The 15,243-nt window shown below is 36.5% G+C and overlaps 1 protein-coding gene across 1 annotated transcript in view; it reads right to left on the bottom strand.

The window, feature by feature from the left end:
- Nucleotides 1–2,512: 2,512 nt before the first annotated feature.
- Sbf (SET domain binding factor) overlaps nucleotides 2,513–15,243 on the bottom strand; it is a 30,067-nt gene continuing 17,336 nt past the window's right edge. Inside the window, exons 22-40 of the mRNA XM_077442839.1 lie at nucleotides 14,036–14,184; nucleotides 13,691–13,841; nucleotides 13,480–13,611; nucleotides 13,303–13,411; nucleotides 13,027–13,229; nucleotides 11,374–11,573; nucleotides 10,934–11,171; nucleotides 10,722–10,857; nucleotides 10,462–10,644; nucleotides 9,584–9,760; nucleotides 8,997–9,209; nucleotides 8,722–8,909; nucleotides 7,142–7,289; nucleotides 6,763–7,056; nucleotides 5,279–5,513; nucleotides 5,055–5,181; nucleotides 4,885–4,964; nucleotides 3,251–3,321; nucleotides 2,513–3,179 (exon numbers count right to left, since the gene is read on the bottom strand). Of these exons, the coding sequence (XP_077298965.1) occupies nucleotides 3,087–3,179; nucleotides 3,251–3,321; nucleotides 4,885–4,964; nucleotides 5,055–5,181; nucleotides 5,279–5,513; nucleotides 6,763–7,056; nucleotides 7,142–7,289; nucleotides 8,722–8,909; nucleotides 8,997–9,209; nucleotides 9,584–9,760; nucleotides 10,462–10,644; nucleotides 10,722–10,857; nucleotides 10,934–11,171; nucleotides 11,374–11,573; nucleotides 13,027–13,229; nucleotides 13,303–13,411; nucleotides 13,480–13,611; nucleotides 13,691–13,841; nucleotides 14,036–14,184 (3,127 nt within the window). The 3' untranslated portion in view covers nucleotides 2,513–3,086. The remainder of the gene's footprint in view (nucleotides 3,180–3,250; nucleotides 3,322–4,884; nucleotides 4,965–5,054; nucleotides 5,182–5,278; nucleotides 5,514–6,762; nucleotides 7,057–7,141; nucleotides 7,290–8,721; nucleotides 8,910–8,996; nucleotides 9,210–9,583; nucleotides 9,761–10,461; nucleotides 10,645–10,721; nucleotides 10,858–10,933; nucleotides 11,172–11,373; nucleotides 11,574–13,026; nucleotides 13,230–13,302; nucleotides 13,412–13,479; nucleotides 13,612–13,690; nucleotides 13,842–14,035; nucleotides 14,185–15,243) is intronic.

The raw sequence follows: 15,243 nt of genomic DNA on the forward strand, positions 1-15,243 counted from the left end.
AGCGCGCGTAAAACCGTTCGTTACACGATGTAATTTTGGTTTGGTGATTACTGGTCACAAAGTCACTAAAATATCTATAACGGAACATCTGGCAGCTGAAAAGTCCATCATACTGTAGCATATACTAAAGAGCCGCCGGTTAAGTGCAATCGGATTAAGCCGAGGCGCATCCCTGACACTGTGCGACCGTTATAATTGGTTTCAAGGATTACTAAGTGCATGTAGGCTAAACAATGGCCATGGAGTTGGCCGTTATTGGTCCCTTCTCAGAAGTGACCGATACCGTGGGACCGAATGTCGTGGGAATACATATCCGAGTACGTGACCATAACAATAGGTAAACAAATCAGACGTCGAAGATGTCCTGAGAGACCTGCCCCTTATAAGGCGGTACTTAGGCGATATCAAGACATTCTGGACGGAGCACTGGCGGTGTGTGTATCTCCTTAATCACCAATAAATGCTGTGAAATGACTTTGGCCTTTTACTTGGATCCTCCACCCACCCCTACGCAACAATACTAACGAGAACTTGGGTGCCGAATATTGTGTATTCGCGATTTTCATGGCAAAAGTTGTCTTTGTGACGACCGCAATGTGACGAATAATCCAATTACCGTAATTTTAATAATAGCCCCGACTGTCTCTTCTAAAAATCTATTGAATGAGTGAAATTTAAATACTAAAACTATAATTAAGGAGGGGGCGGGGGAAACAGCAGGCCTTGGCTTATTCTAAACTAATATTATACGTAAGTATGCAAAAAGTATTGGTGAAAATTTCGAGTCTATGATTTTATAGTAAAACTGCTTCTTTGAATGGCCCAGTTTCTTTGAGAAATTTTTCCCCCGTCTTCAGCAATTGAAGAACATTATTTTCAGCTTAAAATAACGTGACAAAGGCAACAAGATCTGCCTTATTATTTCTTCCAGAAGTCAAGGAAGTTATGAAGACCTAATATGATTCAACAATGGAATTTTCAATAAATCTTTCGGTCGAAAGATAAGAAAAGGTCATATTTATATTTTGTTCTAATCCAACGCAAGAAAACCAAAAAATCCCTTTCAAACTTCACTCCCTATAGGCAATAATTTACTGTTCTTGTAAATATTTGTAGATAATAAAACAAATCAAATAGTATGAATAACTTTTCTTTGATAATTATTCAAAATAAAAAAAATACATTTTTCTATGCAACATTAAAAATATTTCCTTACAGAAAAATTAATGGTTCATAAACAACATAAGATTATACACAAAATTAAATTCAGATCTTAAAATACTTTGTATAATATTTAAGCAAACGGGGACATCATTTTCAAATGCAACGGAATACTTGAGGTCGCTTAAATTATTTTAATTTACGACTATTAATAAAGAATAAAAAAATAAAGCATAACAGCCATATGTAGTACATATTTAACATTATTAAATTCGGTACCCCGTTTACAAAATGATACAAAAAAAAAAAAATGAAAACAAAAATTACTTAAACAAACATTTTTGGCACAATTTCTAAAATAATATCAATTGATAAGGCAAATTTGAAGACCAAAACAAACAAAAAAAAAAATGTATCTGAGAAGTTAAAGTAATAATAAAGAGCGTAGAAATTAATAGTCATATGCAATGTTTGAGTGGTGTTGTAAAATTAATATAAATACCTTATAACTGAGATCTGTTAACATATCATATTTGGATACTTAAATTAAGATGAGAATCAACTGAATGGCTGAAAAATATTCAAATGGATCACAAACTTGATGTGAAAATACGTCAAATATAAGCGGCGATCAGATTCGTAGTGAAAATAATCTGAAGTAACATAAAATATGTAGAAAAATAGTGACAAAAGCCTAAAATAAAATAAATACATACATATATGTAGTTAACATTTGAATACAAAAGCCATAATATGAATGATATTAAAAAAGGAATGATTAGAAATTAAATACACTCTTATAAAGAGTCTCAGTGAATATGATGAAAAAATTATAATATTACAAAGAGCATAAATAAGAATATGAAAGACGTTTCTTACAAATAAAGCATGTCGAGGAACGTTGGCTTAGGAAAATATACGATAGTTAGATTCACTAGAAAACATACCTGTAGCTTGAAATTAAACTCGAATGTGTTCGAAGATCGATAAAAATTATATATATATATATATAAAAAATATAATATGTATGGGAATAATTGGTGAGAAAAATAAATGCACAAAATAAGACATATGTAGTGAAAAATAAATACAATAAACTTTAAACATTAAACGAAATGCTTCAACAAGAGATATCATGGTGATAAATTCAATATAATTGTATGCATAAACTAACTCAAATGAAACATTTCTTTACACATTTAAATATTGAGTATAAAAGAATCTTATATTAACAACTTTCCTTACACATAACAAAGATAAAACTCTGGAATTAAAATTAAAAAATAAAATAATAATAAATATATGATACAAGTTCAAATAATTCTTCTTATTTTATTTTATTATTTTGTTTCAATTTATATTTTATAAATGCAAAACTAACATTTTGTTTACCTAATAAATCAATATATGTATATTTGCACATATATATAAAATTTTATTCTAATCAATGATATGCTATTTTTATATAAAAGTCAATTAATTCAAAGCGGTTTTAATTCATCGGCAAATTGGCACCCATTTTTTTAATATATTATTTTAATCGCACTCGTCACAAGTCTACACAAATCAACGTTGAATCGACAATATTAAATCGAAACTAAAAACTAAACTATACACACTAATATTAAACTGCAATTTCATTAATAATATATTTTCTTTAATTGTACACACAATCAATGGATACCGTAAACCAAAAAACAAGTAACATTTCTTAACAAAGTGTCAACGCAAGAATATGTACAAATAATTATGTATATATACATATATGTATATACAAACAATTCAAATCATCGATCAAAAGTATGCATACCGTACAATACAAAAAGGTCAATACAATATATATACTACTTTATTCGAAACACGCTCATTTAAAAATATAATTTTGGTTATGATGTTCAATTTGTTTCACTATGAAGAGATGATGATTACTGAAGACACGCTTGTAATTTCTCGATCCATTCCTGAGCCGAAATGGCATCTCCGGCGCAAAAGTTAAACGTTCTACGACTAGTTCTCAGCTGAAAGCAATATATAAACATTATAAATCGTATACAAAAACCATATAAATGTATTAAAAAATAAAACTTACATCAAAGAAAGACTTGTTATCGGTCTTTTTCTCGGCCGGAACCGGCGCTACAGAAACGACTTCAGCTAAATCTACACACAAACATAAAAATATATGTAATAACACAATACAAACTATATTTATTTAACCCGCGGCTGTCTTCTATGGAAGCTTTGCGCGACAAGTCTGTAGCACTGCGGCTGTCTTCCATAGAATTTCTGAACTTTGCACGCGATTTTGAGCCTTATATGCGCCTATTTCAACTGTTTTAACCCTTTGACTGCTACAACAACGATAAATCGTTGTTTTGAAATAGGCGAAGATTGCTACGACGATCGTTGTTGTCGTCATTAATTGTCGTATTTCAATACTTTCTTTGAGTCGCCAGCGCATCAGTGGCACGAAACATTTTTTTTATATACGTATTTATATTTATTTTTCAATTATGCTTTATAAATATTTATCAATTTTTTAAATAAAAGCTCTTCAATTTCGGGTTCATCATCGAAGTAAATTTCGGGTTCGTTGTCAATGTCATATAAGGAGTTATTACTTGGGAATTGATTATTGTCGATAAATTCATTTTCAGAATCAGTACAGCTGCTGATTTGTCGAGTTCCTCGGCGAGGAGCTATTATTTCGCTTTCATCACTTTCACTGTCCGATATCATTTTGCAGAGTTAAAATAAATGGCAAAAAACATTAGAAATCCGCTTTCAATTATATAGGTCACGAGACGTCACGAATTCGTGCAATCAATCAAATGCAACTGAAATGCATACAAAATGTTTATGATACATGTCGAAAAATTATTTGATTATTAGAAACTTCGCATCCTTGTGTGTCTCGCTCACACGTACACAATTAAAACCAAGAAAGAAAGAGAGAAAGACCGCTACCTGTTTCGAATATATCGCATGTTGTAAGGATACATCGATGTCTAAAAATAGATTGTTGAAAAAAGTAGAGCGTCGGAAAACAATCGTCAAAACTTATTTAGTGTATATATGTAAGTATCTTTTTCGCACGCACGCGTGTAAAAGCAAGACAGAAAGAGAGAGCATGAGTCCACAACTGCTTCTTAAAAATGTATATAAAGTATTATAAAAATTACGAGCGTTCGGCGAAGTAAGTATGTAAAAAAAAATATTATATTTATTTTTTTTCAAAATAATTACAAATGTTAGCATTTTTCGCTTGGACATTGAAAAACCTCGTAGCAGCCAAAGGGTTAAGGTTCAAAATTGGTTGAATATATTACTGAGAGTTGAATGCCATCTATTCAATCTGTTTAAAATGAATATATACCAGTCAAAATTAGTTTTTTGTGGAACCATACTGAAACCTCGTTTATGTGACGTCACGTCTGTTGAACAATGGCGACGATACGTTTCAATTGTATGAAGAATGATTATTTGACAATTAAGCCAAAACTACGAGATATATTATGTAATTTATTGTTTAAAATAATACTTTGTGTTAATTAACATATCTGGTTACTTGAGTAAATATTAAAATCTGTATTTAAGGTCGAAAACTCGATTGCCAAATTCGCGAAAAAGGTGCCGCCGCCTACAGGGCTTGTTCGCTATATTTATAGCCGCGGGCAAAGGGTTAAATACATATTGATTATTATGAATGTAAAACAACAATACCAATATGTCCTTTACAATGAGAATCTTCCACGGCATCATAATAGCGTAGCTGATGTTTGATCGAATCCAATACAAACCATCTAAAACAAGTTAAAAATATTAAAAAACAACGTCATAAATATATAATAAATTTATATTTCTGTGTTTAAAAATAAAATAAATAAAAAGACCGTTGTTTCCATCCTTTGAGTAGATTGCCCCGTTTGTAAAGGTGTCCTTCGTGCGTTCTGTTCTCGGCAACGTTAGAACTGAACTGGTCGTAGTATTGCTGTGACGACGTCTGAAGAGTTGCGACACCTGAGCAAAGCAGCCGCCGCCGCACATTAGTTCAAAGAACGACAGTGACAGTGATTGCAAAAAAAAATCGATTTTAAGAATATAGAACCTATTTTACTTGAATGTTTACTTGAATTAACGGAGGGCGTATCTTGGTGGTGCAGCGAGGAGGGCTGGTCGGAGCCGCCCGAAGAGCTCAAAAGGCCGCCTCCAGAGACGATTCCCATGACTCCAGAGTCGTTGCCCAGGCCGCTCGCGCCTCCGCCCATCTTATACTTGGTGCACAGAGCCGGCACGTTGGATTTGCACCGCTCGTGACACGTGTAGCCGCAATCCATACATCGCACACCAGTCTGTAAAATTACCCGGTAAATTACACTCAAACCGACAAACTAGCATCATTTAATGTTTATTAAATTTTTGAATTCATACCTGAATTAAAATAAAGTTCGATGTAAATCGAAATCGAAATCGATTTAATAACTATTGATAATTCTAAAATTTGTTTTTTTGAAATCTCCATACTTGTCGATGCACTTACCACATACTCACATACATACACACACGCATACTTATCATCATATATGTAGGGTTGGAATTGAACGAAAGGCTGATGTATGGGCTATGGCCGAGAAAGAGTATGTTACGACTGATTGTGAGAAGGGGATGAAAAGGGGTAGAGATGTAACGGTTAGTAGCAGTTGGACCTGTGCTCCGCGCGGTTGGTCGCTAAACCTCCGCACGTATCGTCTTAATAAACAACATGACTGAAAACGCACGTGTTTAATCTTCACCTCAACCGCCACATCCCAACCGTGGTCCTGAACAGCGACACCTCTCAGGATACACATACATATACACACTCATTCATCATTACGAATGGGTGAACGGGTTGGATTGGCGAGCGTGTATCAGAGAAATGTAATATTAATAGAAGTGGCTTTAGGTGTTATACTAAGCCCGCTTTAAAGGTCAAGGAATTTGACCCTTAAAGCCCTCAACATGAGGCCACTACCCACCCCCCAAGGAATACAGTCTAAGAGTCGTTTAGTCTTTCGTCGGAGAACGAGACGGTTGTTCATAAATATCGCACAAGAACAACCGCACATCACTGTTTGTTATATTGTTGTCAAGTGACATTCTGTCCACGGACAGATCTAAATAATTTTAGCATCAGTCGTATTTGACGCTTGGCGCTCGACGTATGTCCGATAAAAACTTTCAAAAACACACAATAAACAACATGGGATACATTTTTATAAGTAAATTGATCCGATTGTATTCCGTGCGATGTAGCGTATTTATAGAGACGTACCGCGTAAAATTGACAACAATTATTTATTCGTAAGGGCCCCTCTATTCTTATTACATCTCTCTGGCGTGTATTGCCCGCACTCAATATTTTACTATTAATACGTGCGCGCGCCTATAAATCATATAACTTAATTTCAATTCGTGTATGAATTCCTTTCCAAAACCACCTGTTGAAATCTACGGGCACCACACAGTTTTTTGAAATCTCCACACTTGTCGATGTCAACGCATACCCACATACACACAACAAATTTTAACACAAAAATCGAATGGAGATATGTAAATTACCTTCACGGGGCCCCACAGTTTCTGTTCGCAATAGTCGCACTGAGTCGGAGTGGTTTGATGAGCTGGAGCGAATCTGTGAGGATGAGCGATCATCGTGCCTCCTCCCATCCCCGCTCCCATGTTCTGCATCCCCGACATGCTCGCATTGCCTGCCGCCGCCTGAGCCGACACTCCGCTGACGGGCAGAGCTGGTTGGGCAGCTTGCCTCGCTCGCACCAGGATATCTAGAGTGGAACGCTTGTGAGCGGCCCGGCCGTGCGATCGCACCAGGGCTGAGCTGAACGATGCATTTCTCTGAAACACCCAAAGAGAAATAAAACTCGAACCCAAGATGAGACAGCCAATCCTCACGCTATGTATATACTAAACACAAACTCACAGCCAATTCGTCGGTGGTCGGCAGTTCCAATTTGTCCCAAAGCACTCGCCACTTTTGCGGAAGGTGACCAAGTTCCAACTGCAGTCGACGAATCCTTTCCAACAGTCGGGTGAATGAATCTGGAAGACTGGCGACTATTCCGTCGTACCTGAGGTAACAAATACAGCTCATTACGTGGGCTGGTCCACCTCACAGAAGTCGTATGCAATAGTAAAGGGTGTGGGACATAGATGTAGAATAGCCTAGATAAGCCATTATGTACACCTTTGGTCGGAGATGTTGTCGCCACCAACTGAGGGGTGCGGGGGGTTTAACTAGCGGGAAAGTGGTGAAAAAAAAAGGAACGAACGAAAAAAACGCAGTGGTCAGCAACCAGTTTATGTACATATGCACTGAAGTTTTATTTTATTTATAACTTTATTTTATTGGACACTCCGCGTGACAGTAAACCAAACTAATAAAGCCATATTAAGAAAAAAATATTTAGCCATACACACTATATTAAACTACAAATGTATGTTACTATAATAAAACCATCATTAACTATTACAATATTTAAACATTAGTAACTTCCACAAGGATCAATTTTAAAGCTGACACTTAAATATTTAGTTCATTGTTTGAAGTTTTAAACTTAATGTCGATTTCTGAATTTCCTTCAGTGCCAACAAGATATACGCGTGCATTTAGAGACACCTGTGGCAGAGGTTGTCGACCGCTGTTCCATCAGTACATACATCGCGCCGATATTAGTTAAAATACTACTATAATTGAAGACATTATATATTAATTCTTATATTTTTATTTTTTTTTATTTTACATATATACCAGGAAGGCCTTACAGGTAAATCCCAATGCGCCTTCCTGGCCAATTACAAATACAAATGCAGCATTTTTATTATAAGTCGTTGAATTGCGAGACACTGAAAAAACTCGCAAATTAACGAGACATCTATGAATTGTACATAAATTTTTATTGTACATCAATCAAATTTCAAATAATGGTGACATAGTAGGTAGGAAGGATTTTTAGTCAATTTTTTTTTCCGGGAACCGTTTCAACAATGAAATCAGAGAAAATTGGCAAACTCTGATAGGAAACGATCAACCTGGAGTCACAAGTCCAGGTCTGACCAACAGCATACTCTGAAAAATTCATTTTCATTCAGGGATTGAACCCGGCACCTTCTTGACGGTAAGCAGAAGCTTAACGTCCGAGCTATGCTGCTGGCTATATATGATATGTGATGCCATCCGCCTTTTTATGTTTTCTTGAGTAATTGTAACACAATTTCACTGAACACGTTGGCATTTTCGAAAAATATCAATCGATCTTCCGACTTAAAAGCTAACTAGCTACTGAGAGAGAGTGTGCATGATCTGTACTTTCTTTTGTGTGTGCATGCACCAACAGGGTGACCGTCTTAGAGCGTCAGGGCGTATCTATGTATTCTATATCTATGGTGTGGGAAGATTGATCAAGAACGGGAAATTACCGGAAACGGTCACTTATGGGTATGGAGACTTGCTAAGAAAGAATAACAAAGAGTAGTCGTAACATTTATTACGTTAAGACTCACCCAGCTGTTACGACTATCCTTTGAGCGTCCAAAGACGGCGAGCCTCCTTCGGCAGCGTCGCGTTCCTCTCGACGGCAACGTTCTTGTTGCAGAGCGTCCGGTTCGTACGAAGCTCCCGTGCTTAACTCCTCACTGGTGTAATATTCCCAAATGTCCAAACAAGCTATCGACGATTGAGGTCGTAATACCTACAAAAATAAATCATTTTTTTATACATACATATATAAACTGAAGGTTATTTTGAGTCAATATAAAAGGCTAATAGACCAACTTACGGGTCGTTCAAAATCTGGTGTGTAAAGGAAGTTGTAGAATATCGGCGAACGCTGATTTAACTTTTCAACGTAGTCGAATACAGATTGACCCAGAGTTGTACCCTTCTGTGGACCACCGCTGCTGGGTAAACCACCCACATTTGAATTCGTTCCTATTCCAATGTTGGGATAGATGGACTCGTCGTCGGATCCACCGGGACCGGTTTCTACGCACTGAAAAGATTATTTACACATAATTTCAATATAAGATTTCATCCCCCAAGCAGCTGGGTTCATTCGCCGTTGTTTGCATTATATGAAGCATTGTATTGCATTATACAATGCAAACACAAACAACTATCAACATCTATGGTCAAATTTGCAGCATTTATACAAATCAGCGAAAAATCAAGAGGTTGAATAAATCGAATTTTGCTAGAGATAGAACAGGGATGCCAACTTGTAGGAACCATTTCAATAAAAATCATATAAATTAGTAAACTCTGGTAGGAAACGATCGACCTGGAGTCAAATATCCAAGGTCTAGCAAGCAGCAACTAAATTTGTAATATGGTAAGTGAAGTAGTCGTAAAATAAAATCAACCGACCCGTTGTCTAGAATTCAAAGATCCTCGCTTATCTTCAGCTGCGGCGATTCCGAGCTCCTCTCGTTGAGCCTCACACTCTAACAGGAATGTTCTGAAGCGACACGACACCGAGTGATACGCCAAGAACTTTGTATAATACTCGTTGAACTCGAACGCCAACGGAAACTGCTTTTGAATCTAAAAAGAAAGGGAAAAAGTAAAGATAAGCCATTAACGGTGTTCGGATCATCTCCAAAATAAACACCACACACACCCATTTAAAAAAAATCATGAAAAAGTGATCAGAGATCGTTACTAGATACAAATGGATACGATTTAAGTGTACATCGAGAAAAATACTTTGTATCTTAAATAAAAATGTTTGTGCATTATTTTCGGTGCATTAAACAATCTCGTATTGTGCATCGAATAAAATATTTTTGCATTATAAAGTGACCATTAAAAAATATGAAACGATCATTCGAAAAATTAGATTTTAGCATTAGAATTAGATACAAAAAGTGTTTACTTTTGATTCTCACTAGTGAAATATAATCTTAAATAAATAAAACCAACCCTAACTTAACCTAACCTAACCATAAATAAATAAAACGTTTAAAATAAATAAATAAAACGGCATTCGCGACGTTGCCGATACAGTTAATCTGTCATTTTAATGCACATTTCATCCACTTTTTAAGTAGCAAGTATTTTTTTCAATGATCAAAACAAACTTTCTGATGCAATCTGCATCCGTCATTTACAAATGCACATTCAATTTATAAAATGGACGTTTAAATTGTTCCCTTTACAAATTAATCAAACCATACTTTTTACATAGATAGTGAAACAACCAACACACAAATACAACGAAGAGTATTTATTAACATTATTACAACCTGATGTACGACGTCTAAAAATTGTAGAAACGTCGGAGTAAAACCGGCCTGAGGCTGCGACCCGATGTTACTTCTCTGCGGGAATCTGTGTCCGAGTGCAAACCACTCTTTTTCAACGAGGGTGCGAAAGCCGTCCAACGTTCTATACATCGGATCTAAGCAGAGCTGTGCTATCGATGACACCTATGGATATATAAACGATAAAAACAATATTAAAACATTCACATTATACATATATGATGTAATGACGGATGATGAACCTGAGCCGTGACATCCCAGCCGTCCTCGAGCGATAAGCAAACAGACGAACCCTGAGCGTCCAGCAAATCAACGACGGCACCGCTCAATTGCATGAGCGACCGGATCGTCACCAGCCATCCCGACTCCTCGATCAGCCTAATATACAAAAGGGAGCATTGTGAGCAACGGATGTGTATACATTATAGATTGGTGTAGGTATGTGTATGAGAACCTGTAGTAACTGCCCGCTTGGAGGTGCAAGGGTCTGAACGAGTCTGGATCAGGTCCAGGTGGAGGTTGTGAAGGTACGCACGCCCTCAACAATTTTTTAAACGCGTGCTTCGAGGCCCGCGTGTCCGGATATTCGACGGGGACGGCTTCGCAACCTCGAACTGTCCATCCCCCGCCCTTTTCACACAACACATACAGCCCACTACGACGGTAACCACCACCACCACCTTCCCCACATACTGTGTATTAAACGACAGAAGAATTAGTGAGTTAGAATTACTATATTACACACATATGGTAAATCAAAGTATATTAAAAACACAATCGGTAACGGTCGCCGACATCCACCGTGTGGATATTTCAGACTCGTAGTACCGAACACATATGACATTATTGTGGTTACGACAACTAAGAGCGATCACGACCGATATGCATGTATACCTGAGTCTGCATCTGTCGTTGAATTCCTCATTGGGTCGTGTCTCTGAAGCGTGCTGCTGTGATGCTGCAACTCGGCTTGCGAGCCTAACCGGCGGTCTTTCAACGAGCCCCATCTGCCCAGTTGCCGATTGTTTCCGGTGGCCACGCTAACGCTACTTCCTCCTCCACCTCCTTTTCCGCCACTTCCTCGAGGAAACACACTAAAAAGACAACACGAAAATTGAAATAAATCTACTTTTTTAAAAAAGTACGATAATTCAGACTCTATCAAATTGCCCGATAAAAAAAGCACAAAGTTTTTTATTTACCGGAGCTGAGACTAATCAATCTTTACTAAGTTTGACCCGCTGAATTCGAATATGACAATGATTTTTGTTGGTTTGCTCTCATATATAAGATATGAGCGTTTAAAAAAATGCGCAATATTTACAGATCATTGGTGCCATCCACACTACAGATATCTACTACAGATATTTCCATATCCAGTTCCTAAATAGCAACCACAGGTTGCAATATGGGAACTGGATATGGAAATATCGGTAGTAGATATCGGTAGTGTGGACGGCGCTATTGGCTTTTGCAGTCTTTAAATCAAAATCTAATATTTTTATGTCAAAAGTGAGTATTGGAATCAATAGTCAGATGTTTTTTCTATTAATTGTAATTATCTATCGAATTTTAATAAATTATTTACAGCTCGAATTATTAGTACGTTTAGATGAAAAGAAAATATAGGCAGATTGAAAACCAATCCTTATAAACGTACTGAAATATTATATAAAACTGACCCAATAAATGCATAATAGCTGGAGAAAAAAAAAAAAAAAAATTATTTAATATACGGGAGGCGGCAAAACAATAAATTAAATTAAATTTTAAAATTTGCTAGATAATTATTTATACGTATTTTAAAGCAATAAAACATTACAATCAAAAGAAAAAACATCCGACTATTGATATCAATACTCACTTTTGGCACAGCAATACTAGATTTTGAGCCACAAGAGACTGCAAAAGCTACAAATCTGTAAAAATTGCGTATTTTTAAAACGCTCGTATCTCATAAACGAGAGCAAACCAACAAAAATCAGTCATATTCGAATTCAGTGGGTCAAGCTTGGTAAAGAGTAGTGTTGTACCCGATATTATATCATCGCATGGGTGTTGGCATATTAAGTTATTAAATAAAAAAAAAAAAATTAAAAGAAATGTGTCCTCACGCGGTCGAATTTTTTTTAAATATCTTTTAAACATATTTAATTGTTAAATATGAAAAAAATATATTGGTAAAAACTACCTACATGTAAACAATATAAAACACCAATAGAAAAATTAATTAATTAAATAAATTTTCAATAGATGGCGGTAAATTCTCTGCCAAGAGGAAACATTAGTAGCAATTAGTATATATAGAAGTTTTTTCTTTTGATTTTGTATTCGTATATACGTTTTGACAGTGGTTTAGTTGTGACGTACATATGTACATATGTCGAATCGAAACGACTGTTATAGTACAGCGAGCGTTATCTCAGACAGACAGACAATAGAGATATATGTATATATAATGATAAGTCTCCGCTCCGATAATTTTGTTGTTGCTCGATGTTATCAAACAATTAGTGGTAAGTCCTGTATGGTATTTGATTTCTGTACCTTAAAGTACCCATAGCCCGAGACAATGGATTCGTATGCCTTCGAGCGGCATCAGGAGTCGCCGCAGAATCTTCCGGCGCTCCCAAGAGCAACGAGTCAAGACTCAATGAAGACTCGGAGAGAGCCCAACCACCAGGTCCCGTTCCACTGCCTCCTCGCCAACCAGCTCGACCGGCAGCTAACAGTGCCGACAAATATCTCTCCTAAAAGTACCAATATATAATATAAACATTCTATAACATGTAATATGTATATAATATGTAGATTGATTTATACCTGTTCTATGCTAGATGTAGTTTCGGTGCTACCCAGATTGTTAGATTGTTGACTGGGATGACTAGATTTGAGCATGCCTATTACTCCTTTGTGATGACTGGCCGATGATCTAGTTTGAGAAAGATAACAATGTAGATTTGAATTTGAATTTAAATAATAATCAACACCGAGACGTACCTGACTAATAAAGCACCAGTGCGTTGATGTCTCCATGTGAGTATCGGAATCCTGCCTTGTCTATAACAACGAGCGAATCTCTTAACGGACTCGTCGGAGATGTTTGCTGGAATTGCAAACAGTGCCGGATAGCTGAAAATGTAATTTTATATAATGTGTAAGTGTTGTATTTTTCAATTTTTATTTAAAAGTTTTAAATTGTTGTGTTTACCTTCGGCAGAATGAATACGATACATTGACAGTGCACAAACGGAACATGTCGGTGGTTAGTCCGAGCCGTTGCCAATCTCGCACGTAGCCCCGCTCGGCCTTCCTGCCCAAGGAGCTGCTGTTGACGTTGTTGCCGACGTCCAACTCTTCCACTGAAAAACAACGTTTTAACGACACACCGTAAAATCAAGCGAAAGTCTCTCTCTCTCTCTCAATATTTTCTCCGGACATCGTTCGGCCGACTGAGTCACCTTCTATCCACTCTAATGATTAAATTTCAACAAAAACATTCCAAGAAATGCCACTTCCGAATAACCAATTAGCCATTTTAAAGTTGTCAACTTACGAGACAGATCATCGGACGGAGTCGCAGGAGGTGCCGTAAGTGAACGAGATCCCGGAGAGGGAAGCACATATTTTTGGCGTTTACCTGAGCTTTTCTGTTTGAAGCCAGCCTTTCTTGCCGTCTTCAACAACGTCTTCTTTGCGAGACCCCTTCAATAACAAAACGAAACTGTACATTACTTTTGAACATATTAAATCTTACAACACAACCATTTTTTTTTTATTAATATAAGTACACATTTCATTTTTATAATAGAACTATGAAAGGTTGCCCCAAATCGGCACTATAATATACTGTTACGTACACCGCAGAGTAAGTGCAATCGAATTAGGCCGAGTAGCATCCCAGAGACTGTGTGACCGTTATAATTGGTTTCAAGGATTATCTCTGGACTAAGTGCAAGTAGGCTAAACAATGGCCGGTATTGGTCCCTTCTCAGAAGTGACCGATACCGTGGGACGGAGTGTCGTGGGAATACATATCCGGGTACATGCCTAAACAATAGGGAAGTAACCGGACGTCGAAGACGCCCTGAGCGGCCTATCCGTTATAGGGCGGTACTTAGGCGATATCAAGACATTCTGGACGGAGCACTGCCAGTGCGTGTATCTCCTTAATCACCAATAAATGCTGTGAAACGACTTTGGCCTTTTACTTGGATCCTCCACCCACCCCTACGCAACAATACCATATACAAATGAAACCATTATCAGACATTACGGACAATAATGGTTAGGTATGAGTAAATTTCTAATAAACTATTTCAACAATTAAATCAGATAAATTGGCAAAATCTGATAGGAAACGATCGACTTAGATATCACAATTATCCTAATCTGAAAAAACAGCATCATAAAAAAAATTTCGGATGTGATCAAACCATGACTTTATCTATGTATTTGAGAAATATAAGAAGGTCACAAAACAAACTTCGATAATTAAACATACATACACGTTCACACATACCGGTTATGAGAGCATTTTCGATACAAATTGAGAGCAAATGTATGGGAACTTGCACAAGACAAAAGTTCTACTTCCGGTTGTCGGATTTTGTTCGAAATTTTTTTATTACTTAAAATCGCTATAATTATTATACACATTAAATATAAATAAAATAAAAATAATAAAAGGTCAAAATAAAATAATGAAATATTGTTTAAAAAAAAATACTATTTCTGGTTTAAGAATTCTGACCAAAACCTTAT

This window comes from Arctopsyche grandis, chromosome 12, assembly GCF_051622035.1.
Source record: "Arctopsyche grandis isolate Sample6627 chromosome 12, ASM5162203v2, whole genome shotgun sequence".
In the NCBI taxonomy this organism is placed as follows: domain Eukaryota; kingdom Metazoa; phylum Arthropoda; class Insecta; order Trichoptera; family Hydropsychidae; genus Arctopsyche; species Arctopsyche grandis.